The sequence below is a fragment of the Lampris incognitus genome, chromosome 13, assembly GCF_029633865.1.
Source record: "Lampris incognitus isolate fLamInc1 chromosome 13, fLamInc1.hap2, whole genome shotgun sequence".
Lineage (NCBI taxonomy): Eukaryota > Metazoa > Chordata > Actinopteri > Lampriformes > Lampridae > Lampris > Lampris incognitus.
This window is the reverse complement of record NC_079223.1, coordinates 5,427,683-5,439,858: the sequence shown is the minus strand read 5'-3', so window position 1 is coordinate 5,439,858 and position 12,176 is coordinate 5,427,683. Positions and strand designations below refer to the sequence as shown.

At 47.5% G+C, this 12,176-nt stretch overlaps 1 protein-coding gene across 2 annotated transcripts in view; it reads left to right on the top strand.

Annotated features, from left to right (window-relative positions):
- lmbrd1 (LMBR1 domain containing 1) overlaps window positions 1–12,176 on the top strand; it is a 136,585-nt gene that overhangs the window by 97,720 nt on the left and 26,689 nt on the right. For both annotated transcript variants that reach the window (XM_056291954.1, XM_056291955.1), the window contains exons 12-14: window positions 4,420–4,524; window positions 4,762–4,911; window positions 6,552–6,633. In XM_056291954.1, the coding sequence (XP_056147929.1) occupies window positions 4,420–4,524; window positions 4,762–4,911; window positions 6,552–6,633 (337 nt within the window). The remainder of the gene's footprint in view (window positions 1–4,419; window positions 4,525–4,761; window positions 4,912–6,551; window positions 6,634–12,176) is intronic.

The following is a 12,176-nucleotide window of genomic DNA, read 5'->3' as shown; positions in this document are numbered from 1 at the left end:
TGCAGTCGCCTCCAGTTTTTATCAGGCTCTTTTTGCATATATTTAAGTTAAGTCGGTAAAGCTGAATAGAAGTACCGACACAACAAAAATGGAGCATTGCAGTAGAAGTTGATACGTCAGTAGAGATTATGTGTCACAAAGTGACAGGTGTGGCTTTTTAGAACTTCAGTCGATGACAAGGAAGAGTTATTACCTCTTCGCTGTTTTTCTTCTGGATGTTTTTAATGGTATTGTTTAATTTCTTAAAACCTGCTAATGGAAATGCAAATGATTCACATTTGTGTCTTTATGCTCAATAATCCAGGTAAGAAATCAAAGAAGGTTGAATCTGGATAATCCATATGAGCTGATTCACATTTGTTGTGTTTTTTGTTTTTTTTCTCCACTTGTTAAAAGTTTGCTGAACCTTTACTTACCATTTTATTGGAAACGTGACTTCTGTTTCTGACCGCAGTCTTGCAACTGATCCTACCTGTTGTTAACGTAGGGTAAATATCAACAGGGACAACGGAGTTGGTCTGAATGGCCTTCTCACTTTGGTGTGCACCTGAGTTCGACTGGTTCACTCTCACCAGACCAAACAAGCTTCACCAGAGACATGTGCTCCAGAGACATGTGCTCCAGAGACATGTGCTCCAGAGACATGTGCTCCAGAGACATGTGCTCCAGAGACATGTGCTCCAGAGACATGTGCTCCAGAGACATGTGCACCAGAGACATGTGCTCCAGAGACATGTGCTCCAGAGACATGTGCTCCAGAGTGCCACTCATCCAAACCAGACATGGCAGTCACAGGAAGGAGAATCACTTCATCTGGACACAGCATGTATTGAGAGAAACATTTCATCACTCATCTAAGTGACCTCTTCAGTCTCAACTGACTGCAGCTATCCCCACCCTTATAAACGATACAGGCCACTGGCCACTCCTTGAGGGATGAGGATGTGCACATCCTTGATAGGGAGGAACGCTGGTTTGAACGGGGTGTCAAATGCCCCTTTTCCACTACATGGTATCTACTCAACTCGACTCAGCTCGACTCGCAGTGTCGTTTCCATTACGGTAACAGCACCCCCTCAGGGTAGCTGGTCTGCATTGATTTTGGTACCCGCTCCAGTTTTGTTTTTGGAACCTCGACAAAGGTGGTACCAGAAAAGTGGTAACAGTTACCAAAATGCCGGTACTTTCCAGTAATGGAAAACGAAAAAAGTCGAGTCGAGTTCAGCCGGTACCATGAAGTGGAAAAGGGGCAAAAGAGGCCATCTATGTGAAGAGGGAATGACCATCCCTGAACCGAGGGGGGGGTTACTAAGAGTACATCTGTCACCATCTTCCAGTGCTCCGATTGCAACCATTCCCCAATCCTCTGAATAGTCCACATGAGCATTGTACCTCTAGTTAGTGGTCACACCATATTTGCATATGAAAGTGATCGTCATGCCAGTGTGTTGTTTGTAAGGGTGGGGATACCTGCAGTCAGTTGAGACTGAAGAGGTCACTTGTGCCCCTTTTCCACTGCATGGTACCGGCTCGACCCGACTCAACTCTACTCGCTTTTTTTTTGGTTTTTCATTGGGCAAAAGTTAGGGATAGTACCTGGTACCAGGTACTTTTTTAGTACCACCTCTGTCGAGGTTCCAAGTGAGCTGAGCCGATACTAAAAGGTGACATGAAAATACCACTATAGATAAATAAATAAAAATATAGATGTATGTATGTTTATTTATTTTTATTTGAGTATAAATAAAATCTTGTAAAATAAATAGATAAAATATTTAAATTTGAATATAAATAAAATGAACAAAAATATAGATACATTTATTTATATTTATTTGAATATAAATAAAATCTGACCACTGCTTGGTCAGAGAGAAATTGAACAGCTCTGTTTATGACCAGGAAATGCCAAAGCAAGTCTTATGAAACTTGTATTGTAGTTGATAATCTGTGCAAAAAATGATTTGTCTTCAGTAAATGTCTTAGTTACACTAATATTGTTCATGTGAAGCACACATTTAGATTTGGTCTTGTTGATTTTTAGAAAAAAATAAAACACTGGTGTGGGGCGCTGGTAGACAAGGGAGGAAAAACTAGTCAACGCGTCCACAAATGACCAGCGGGGCTTCACCGTGACGGGATACTATCTGCAGTGGAAAACCAGATCCCAAAAAGTGAAGCGAGTCGAATAGAGTAGAGTCGAGCTGAGCCAGTACCATGCAGTGGAAAAGGGGCATTAGATGAGTGATGAATCGTTTCTCTCAATAAACGTTGTGTCCGGATGAACTGATTCATCCAGCCATCCATCCATCATCCGAACCGCTTATCCTGCTCTCAGGGTCGTGGGGATGCTGCAGCCTATCCCAGCAGTCACTGGGCGGCAGGCGGGGAGACACCTTGGACAGGCCGCCAGACTTATCACACAGAGCCCACACACACACACACACACACATTCACACACACACACACACACACACACATTCACACACACACATTCACACCTAAGGACAGTTTAGTACGGCCGATTCACCTGACCTACATGTCTTTGGACTGTGGGAGGAAACCCATGCAGACACGGGGAGAACATGTAAACTCCACACAGGACGACCCGGGATGACCCCCCAAGGTTGGACCACCCTGGGGCTGGAACCCAGGACCTCCTTGCTGTGAGGCGACCACGATAACCACTGCGCCACTGTGCCGCCCTTGAACTGATTCAAGTTTCTGTGATCTCATTACCTGGATTATTGAGCATGCATAAAGACAAACATGGCAGGTGTGAAACCGACCTTAAAAGCCTCTATTGGACTAAACAATACATCCAGCAAGGTCTGTTTATTTCCTGCTCAGAATCTTTGCTGCTTGATATTGATTTTATCTATTTATCAACCCGTAACCTTTATGATAGCTGGCCTGCCTGAATTATGTGTGAATGAATGAAAAAGTTAAATTCCTTTGGCCCTGCTTGGATACTGAGAATAAGTAGGGTTTCATATATATATAAATAAAGTGCAACAGTCTTAAGTGACCAGAACTAGTTAAAGTTTTGTTCGAGTAGAACTCTGTGACTGACAGGGTTTTGATTTAGTGCGATGGCCTCTATGACTCCAAGTCAGCGCTCCGGATCTGGGAAGTGAGCGGAGCATCCCTTGTTGAACTTATTATTCTGCAGCAGGACTCAGAGAGAAAAATGACTCACAGCTGAGCCCATTAAAGTATTGTTCTGCTGGATAGTGGAATTGATTACATGTCTGAGGCGAGCGTTTAGAAGTATGACCTTTCCCTTAAAATCTCCCAAGTCACCTGAATTACCTATATAATGTCAAGAGTGAAACTTCTGTTGACAACAGAGCACGGCAGCACATAAACCCCCTTCAAGATGTGAAAGAATAGATACGAGGCGATAATGCATGTTATTTGTTCTAAGGTTCTGCATACACTCAGTTTGCTTAGTTCACTAGGCTTTCATGCAGGACTTGTGGTAGATGAGCATCCTTATGATCACTGTCGACGACAGGTGCAGGTTGGGGTGGCATTCAAGAGGTTGCATATCAGTAAAAAAAAAATTATTTTTTTATTTCCCCCCCTTTTTTCTCCAAAATTGTATCTGGCCAATTCCCCCACTCTTCTGAGCCGTCCCCGTCGCTGCTCCACCCCCTCTGCTGACCCGGGGAGGGCTGCAGACTACCACATGCCTCCTCCCATACATGTGGAGTCACCAGCCGCTTCTTTTCACCTGACAGTGAGGAGTTTCACCAGGGGGACATAGCGCGGGGGGGGATCACGCTATTACCCCCCAGTTCCCCCCCCCCAAACAGGTGCCCCGACCGACCAGAGGAGGCGCTAGTGCAGCGACCAGGACGCATACCCACATCCGGCTTCCCACCCGTAGACACAGCCAATTGTGTCTGTAGGGACGCCCGACCAAGCCGGAGGTAACATGGGGATTCGAACCGGCGATCCCCGTGCTGGTTGGCAACAGAATAGACCGCTACGCTTCCCGGATGCTCATCAGTAAAACATATTTAAACTTGGCAGACATACCCCACACCAATCCATCACCCTCAACACCACACAAAACATATTGACACCACCCCCCCACCACCACCACCACCATGGTCATGTGTGGTTTTCTTGTTGCTCTCATCAAGCTAAAAGTACGCAGCAGGTTTTGCTAGGGAATACGACCGGTCGAGAGCGACTGGCTGTGATGTCCTCAGGGTTAGTGCTGTGCACAAAGTGCTGTGGTGTTGATAATAACCGCTCATCTGCAGCGGCTCCTCGCAGACTAGGGAAGTGGACCGCCTCGTCACTGGTAATGCTCTCGGTGCATTCGCCCTCAGGAGGCAGAATAATAATGTGACGTGTGACTTGTAAGCTGGAGATATGTAACTGCCTCCGTCTCTGCATGGCTCAACACAGGTTTTCCCCTTGGATTACATCCTGATCACAGTCATCACCATGTACTTCGTCCTAACCTCCATGGCTGGCATCCGCAACATGGGCATCTGGTTCTTCTGGATAAGGGTAGGAAAAGCCCTGTAGTATTGGTGTGGTTCTGTTTTGTTTGTTTGTTTGTTGTTGTTTTTTTTTAATGTTTTTTAACTCTAGCTATTTTCCGGCTATTTTTTCATGCGTTGTTTTACAGGATGCCTGCTGTAAATTAAGAGTAAAGTTAGACTCATTCTGAAATTGTTTTTCGACTTTTTTTTTCACACAAATAAACATGAAACCAAAAAATATCACTGTTTTTTTGTTTTCCAGCTGTACAAAATAAGACCTAAGAGAACCCGGCCCCAGGCTCTTCTCTTTCTGTGCATGATCCTCCTCTTGATCGTTCTTCACACCAGCTTCATGATCTACAGCCTCGCCCCGCAGTACGTGATGTATGGCAGCCAGAAATACCTTGTGCAGGTAAGAGCAACTTGGGCTTACGTTGTTACCGACCAGTTAGGGTCTTTTTATTCAGTCTGTTATGTTAAGTAGTCCTCTGTGTTTGGGGTGTGCATGTTCTCCCCGTGTCTGTGTGGGTTTCCTCTGGGGGCTCCAGTTTCCTCCCACAGTCCGAAGACATGTAGGTCAGGTGAATCGGCCGTACTAAATTGTCCCTAGGTATGACTGTGTGTGTGTGTGTGTGTGTGTGTGTGTGTGATGGCCTGGCGGGCTGTCCAGGGTGTCTTCCCACTTGCCGCCCAATGACTGCTGGGATAGGCTCCAGAATCCCGCGACCCCGAGAGCAGGATGAGCGGCTTGGATAATGGCTGGATGTTAAGTAGTCGTTCTGTATACATATGGAAATTATATCACTGTTCCCTGCAGGTCATAAATACACTGGTGGGTGGTGGGGGCTACATTGGCGTTACACCCGGACATCTCTACTCCCCAGTTTATATGGAAAGTGACATTGGTGCGGCTCGTACCGGTGGTAATTCTCAGCAGAGTTGCTGCGGCATAGTTGCGGCTTTCACGTCACTGCAGCAGAACCAGGCATGGCTGACATGGCGCTGTCAGGCTTTTCTAGGCCAAGAGGAGGAGGGATGGAGGCTCTTTAATTATTATTCAAGTAACGTAGTTCACGTGACAAATACCATCAACGCACATGATGTCCGTCGTGGGCCACTCTGCTCGACTCGGCCTGGGTCAGCTGATTGTTGTGATTTGTGGCGTTCCGAACACGTGTGACGCCAACAGTGGAGTTGCAAACTACGCAACGATAACTCTCGCACCACGGTCGGAGGATCCATCTTGTTTCTCTCCGCTGTTTTTTTTTTTCACCCGCATTCCAAGAAGACCCGTCCCTACTCTGCTTCCGATTGGCTATCGCTAACCCTAACCTTAACCAACCTAGCCAACGGAGGTATGAGTACTAGCCAATCAGATGCACAGTAGGACGGGTCGTCATGAAATGCGGGTGAGAAAAAACATAAGGCATCTCTCCGTTTAGTTTTTAATTGTAATTTATCGGCCGTTATAAACGCCGGTACCAGTTTATCTACAATTAGCTCATATCGGCTGATAATATCGGCAAGCCGATTTATCGGTTGGGCTCTAATACCTATTCTTATGTGCCGTCAGCCTGCCATTAACGCCAGCTCCTTGACTTGTCTAGCACACCTTTCAGTAAAGAAAATAAGAAATTTTCAAGTCAATAATATTTTCATTGGACTCAACCTCAACTCATAAGTAACCGTTAAACAGACAAAATTAAGTTGTAAACCTGTTGATTAGGTTTTATTTACTTCTCCTATTCAGGCCCACTGGTCTCAGTAAAAAGTCTATGGCACTGGGAGAACCAGAACATTCTTGGTGCCAAGACTTAGATAGGTTTTGGATATCTGTAACTAAACTCTGCACTCATATATAACTTTCCAGAGCCAAGACACTGTTTCATAAGAACAGATTAATGCTCAGTTGATATTGATTCACGTCGTGGCAGACAGATTGCCAGAGGTCGTGGCTATTGTTTAAAACCCTTTATTTTTACACCGTACTACATAAAATTGTAGTTTTTTTCAATGCTGAACTGACAGTTGTCTGTTGTGTGTTTTAATCAGAGCCCAAAGCCCACAGCGGTGCCTGCATCTGGGAACGCTTCCACTGGGACCACCAAGATCTGCGATGCCGATGCTCCAGAAGGTAGGTCTGCAGGTGAAGTAAGACCGCGGCGGTGACATACTGGGTTATCTTTCTAACAGCGGCAAAACATCCAGCATGTGACGGTTTCATGTCTCACAACAGCAGCTCTTGCTGAAGGAAGGAAGGAAGGATGGTGTCAAGACATTTCTTGTACTAACATGGTGCATCAGGCCTCTTCTCCTTCTTCATCATCGTTCATTATTTATCAGATGCGTTAATACCCAGGACAAATATTTACTAATGCATCAGGGTGGTCTCTTGCTTTCTCTTATGAAAGCAAACCAGCCGTGAAAACACAGATGTGAATGTACATCGTCTCTGTTGAAGTGAGCTGTACCACAATGATTTATGCATCTGCCTGCCGCTGGACTCAGGCCCCTGTTGCTAGTTAAGCTGATCTGATGCAGCGCATCATTTAAAAATCATCATGTGTGGCTCCGATAGAGGCGATGGTTTTAATACCGACCTAATGAAGACAGTCAGCGAGGTGGAAGGAAATAATTGAGAAGGGTTTTATATTGTAATTTCAGCCTGGGAGAGAACCGACAGTGAAGTGGCACATGATGAAATAATCTTCATTAAAAAAGTAGAAAAAATGAACAGAAAAATTACTTTTCAGACAAGATTTTATTTTTTTGGACCCCCCCCCCTTTTTTTTTTCTCCTCAATTGTATCTGGCCAAATACCCCACTTTTCCAAGCCGTCCCGGTCTCTGCTCCACCCCCTCTGCCGATCCAGGGAGGGCTGCAGACTACTACATGCCTCCTCCCATACATGTGGAGTCACCAGCCGCTTCTTTTCACCTGACAGTGAGGAGTTTCACCAGGGGGACGTAGCGCATGGGAGGATCACGCTATTCCCCCCCCTCGAACAGGCGCCCCGATCGACCAGAGGAGGCGCTAGTGCAGCGACCAGGACACATACCCACATCCGGCTTCCCACCCGCAGACACGGCCAATTGTGGCTGTAGGGACGCCCGACCAAGCCGGAGGTAACGCGGGGATTCAAACCGGCGATCTCCGTGTTGCTAGGCAACGGAATAGACTGCTACGCTACCCGGATGCCCAGACAAAGTTTTAAATGCACCTTCAATAAATGTATTTGAATTATAGTAATCAATAAAGTGATAGGTCACCCGAGTTGCCTGATAAGGGTCACAGCTGGGAAAGTAAATGTGATGTTGAATATGTGCCATCGTGAGATAAGAACATGAGGTCACGCTCTGCTCTTTGTCCTCTGTGTCAGATAGCTTCCTTTTCCTAAAATCTATCAGTTGCAATGCAGTTGTATACCTTTCTATTCTACCTGGTACCTGAACTTGGGCTTACAGGTACCTCCTGTTGTGACCCAGTGTATGAGTCAGTGAGGCCAACAGAACGGCTGAGTGCTGGTGTGAAATGACCCACGATGCACAGCAGAGAAGGTTGAAGGAGTCCTTAGCAAGTGCTTCATTCTGTACCACATCCCCCTAAGCACACCTGTTTTCATGCTGCTCTCATATTTCACATCATGTTCCTCTTCCGGTGTGGGAGGATGGCTGTGCGAATTCACGTTTGTGGCGGCCTTGCCCAGTGCCGGTGTCGGAAGATGGCAGCGCGAATTCGCGTTTGCGGCGGCATCACCCAGTGCCATCCATGAAGTGTCTTTGTCCACGTCTGTGTCTAAGTTTTGTCTTCGTTTGTTGGCCGGGAGAGCGGGCGCCGGATCAGCTGGGAGAGCAGGGCAGGCTAAGCTAACTGCTTGCCCATGCAGACGGGCAGTTCTGATAACACTGAGGGCGGTCTGGCGGCAGCCTCGCCCGGCGTTGACTGTGGGGAGGTGTGTCGAGGGTACGTGGCTGGGAGAGCTGACGCTGGATCGGCTGGGAGGGCTTGGTCTGCTGCATCCGTTGAGCCCGGGGACCGCGGCCCCTGCCTGGGACTGCGCCCGAGGAGGAGGCACCAGGGGCAGTCTGGCAGGGTGTGGAAGCATGGCGGGCTGGGCTGACTGCTGGCCCGTGCAGACCGGCGGTTCTGACGTTCATCCTTGCTGGCGTTCGTTCCCTTGAACAGGGATGTTTTGTTTAGTTTGGATGTGTGTGTTAGTTTGGATGTGTGCGTTCTTGTAGGTTTTGGATGTGTTCTTGTCTTTGTGTTGCACTGCTGTGGGCTGGGGAAACGGTGTTTCGTTTCATTTCATGTACGCAAGTGCATGTAGAGAAATGACAAATAAACCGTTCCTGATATTTAAATTCTTTCTCTAGTCAACTGTTTCCTCTCCTGCTCTGAGTTGTCTGCATTTTAATGTTTCATGACGGCTTAATGTGTTTTCCCTGTTTAGTGTGGGCTTTTTACAAAGAGAAATAATGCACCGCATCACACCCTCGGTTCAGCTTCAACAGAAAGGATACCAAATGCTGGGCATCCGGGTAGCGTAGGGCTCTATTCCGCTGCCTTCCAACACGGGGATCGCTGGGTCGAATCCCCGTGTTTCCCCCCGGTTTTGGTCGGGCATCCCTGCAGACACAGTTGGCCGTGTTTGCGGGTGGGGAGCCAGATGTGGGTACGTGTCCTTGTTGCTGCACTAGCGCCTCCTCTGGTCAGTCGGGGCGCCTGTTCGGGGGGGAAGGGGAACTTGGGGGAATAGCGTGATCCCCCCCATTTTCCCCCTGGTGAAACTCCTCACTGTCAGGTGAAAAGAAGCAGCTGGTGACTCCACATGTATGGGAGGAGGCATGTGGTAGTCTGCAGCCCTCCCCGGATCAGCAGAGGGGGTGGAGCAGCAACCGGGACGGCTTGGAAGAGTGGGGTAGTTGGCTGGATAGAATTGGGGAGGAAAAGGGGGGCAAATCCATTATCCAAACTGCTTCGCCTGCTCTCAAGGTCGCAGGGACGCTGGAGCCTATCCCAGCAGTCACTGTGCAGCAGGCGGGGAGACACCCTGGACACATCACAGGGCCGGGGGGAAATCCATTAAAACAAAACAAAAAAACAAATTCTTGACTCTGGACGAACTGTAAAAAGGTGACTAGATTTCATATTTCTGTCATTGTGGTGTAATCCTTTGATGTTAGTTGAAAAAATCAGTTTGATGCCTCCAGCCATCGGTCCATCTTCACTGGTTCCAAACTGGATAGATTTACTGGTAAACTTAGTCTGACCTCTATCCTACATCACAATCCTCCGGCTGTTTTGGGGCTGTGGAGCAAAAACACACTAAGCCCCGGCCGGCTCTGAGTCTCACTTCACTGCTGAATAGCATGCAAATGAGAGATGATAAGCTGGAGCTGATTGGGAGATTCTGCTCAATTCCGCAGCGTTGGAACAAAATCGGTTGTAAAGACGGTGCTTTTCCCAAGTAAGCGACCGTAGTTGAAAAGGAACATGTTGGACCTTCCTTCTCATTTCTACAATCGTCAGAGCATTTAAAAGCTAGTAGAAATGTTGGTATGCCTTTAAAAGCAGAATGATTCCAAACCCACCAAGATGATGCTCTGCTGAACAGAACCGGCTCTTTAATTTATAAAGACACTTATTTGCATGAAATGGAAGGAAAATATCATACTTTGCCCTCAGTTGGATTGCTAATAATTATCTTGAAGTGGACATTGGCTGTTGAAGGCATTTGACTTTAGATACTTGGGGTCAACTGTCCAAAGTAACGGGGAGTGCAGGAGAAGAGGGTGCAGGCAGGGTGGAGTGGGTGGAGAAGAGTGTCAGGAGTGATGTGTGACAGAAGGGTAGCAGCAAGAGTGAAAGGGAAGGTTTACAAGATGGTAGTGAGACCAGCTATGTTGTATGGTGTGGAGACGGTGACACTGATGAAAAGACAGGAGGAGGAGCTGGAGGTGGCAGAGATGAAGATGATAAGATTTTCACTGGGAGTGATGAAGAAGGACAGGATTAGGAAGGAGTATATTAGAGGGACAGCTCAGGTTGGACGGTTTGGAGACAAAGCAAGAGAGACAAGATTGAGATGGTTTGGACATGTGTGGAGGAGAGATGCTGGGTATACTGGGAGAAGGATGCTGAATATGGAGCTGCCAGGGAAGAGGAGAAGAGGAAGGCCAAAGAGGAGGTTTATGGAGGTGGTGAGGGAGGACATGCAGGTGGCTGGTGTGACAGAGGAAGATGCAGAGGACAGGAAGAGATGGAGACGGATGATCTGCTGTGGCGCCCCCTAACGGGAGCAGCCGAAAGTAGTAGCAGTAGTAGTAGATGAGAGGAGGAGGAGGAGGAGGAGGAGGACATTGGCTGTTGAAGTGAAAATGCAGTGTGTATGTTGAGCTCGAAAAGAAGCAAGCAAGCACAGCGAACCACCAGTCACAATCCTTCTTGATCAGTTTTTAGCGGCCCTGCTAGTCGTCGACCACAACCTGAAAATGAGCGAGGCACAGGAGAGAAACACCGAAAAGGGAGATCGGGTTGCAGAAAGTAACATCAGCTGTGTGGACTTTTAATCACAGAAGGTGAATCAGTAAGTGACCTCTTCAGTCTCAACTGACTGCAGGTGGCCCACCCTGAGAAACAATACGGCGCCTAACGACCCAAACCAGCCACCAGTTTCATATGCCGACATGGCTGTGACCATTGATAATCAGAATCATGCGTACTATTCACAGAGGGTTGGGGACTGTTGCAATGACAGCGTCGTAAGATGGTGACAGATGTCCTCTTAGCTCCTCCCCCTCGGGTCAGGGACGGTCGTTCCCTCTTCACATAGATGGCCTCTTTGTCTCCCCCGGTCCAACCAGCGTTCCTCCCCATCAAGGACATGCACCTCCTCGTCCCTGGAGGAGTGGCCACTGGCCTGTAGATGTGTAGACTGTGGGGTCCTGGTCTGACGCGTTAGCTGTCCTGTGCTGTGCCGTCCTCTTGGCCAGCGTCTGGTTTACAAGTCACTCCGTCCTCCCGGCACTTACGGCGTGCTGATTCAGCCTTCTTTGATTCTCTTACCCGGATTATTGAGCATGCATCAAGATATGGATTTTAAATTCCAGATTATTCTTAAGACCAAGTGGGTTTTTCTCTTCTCTCGTTAGTTGTTGTTTTTTGTTTTGGTGAAGTGCAGAATACGTATTGTGTCTTTTGGAGCGTTTATTCCCAGCCTGTATCAGGATGTGCAGTTGTCTGCTGTTGATCTCTGCCTGCTGCACACAAGTTCTCAGCTCTTATGGTGGGGTGGCCACATAGGAACACAACACGCCACAATCTCCACAATTCAGCTTTTTTTTATTGTAATTAGCATGTTTGATTGTGTGTGTGTGTGTGTGTGTGTGTGTGTGTCTTCAGGTTAATCTCACATACTACTGGGCCTGTCAGCCTAATGTGTTTTGTGTACAGTTATAGGTGTATGATGTAGAACCCCTCGTGGTTGATTCAAAACCTCTAAAAAACGTTTGTTCCCACTTCCACCGCTCCCTCTCTCCAGTCACTCTCCACCTCGCTCGACTACCGCTGCTCTCTCACTCTCTCTCTCTCTCTCTCTCTCTCTCTCTCTCTCTCTCTCTCCTCTCTCTCTCTCTCTCTCTCTCTCTCTCTCTCTCTCTCTCTCTTTCACTCACT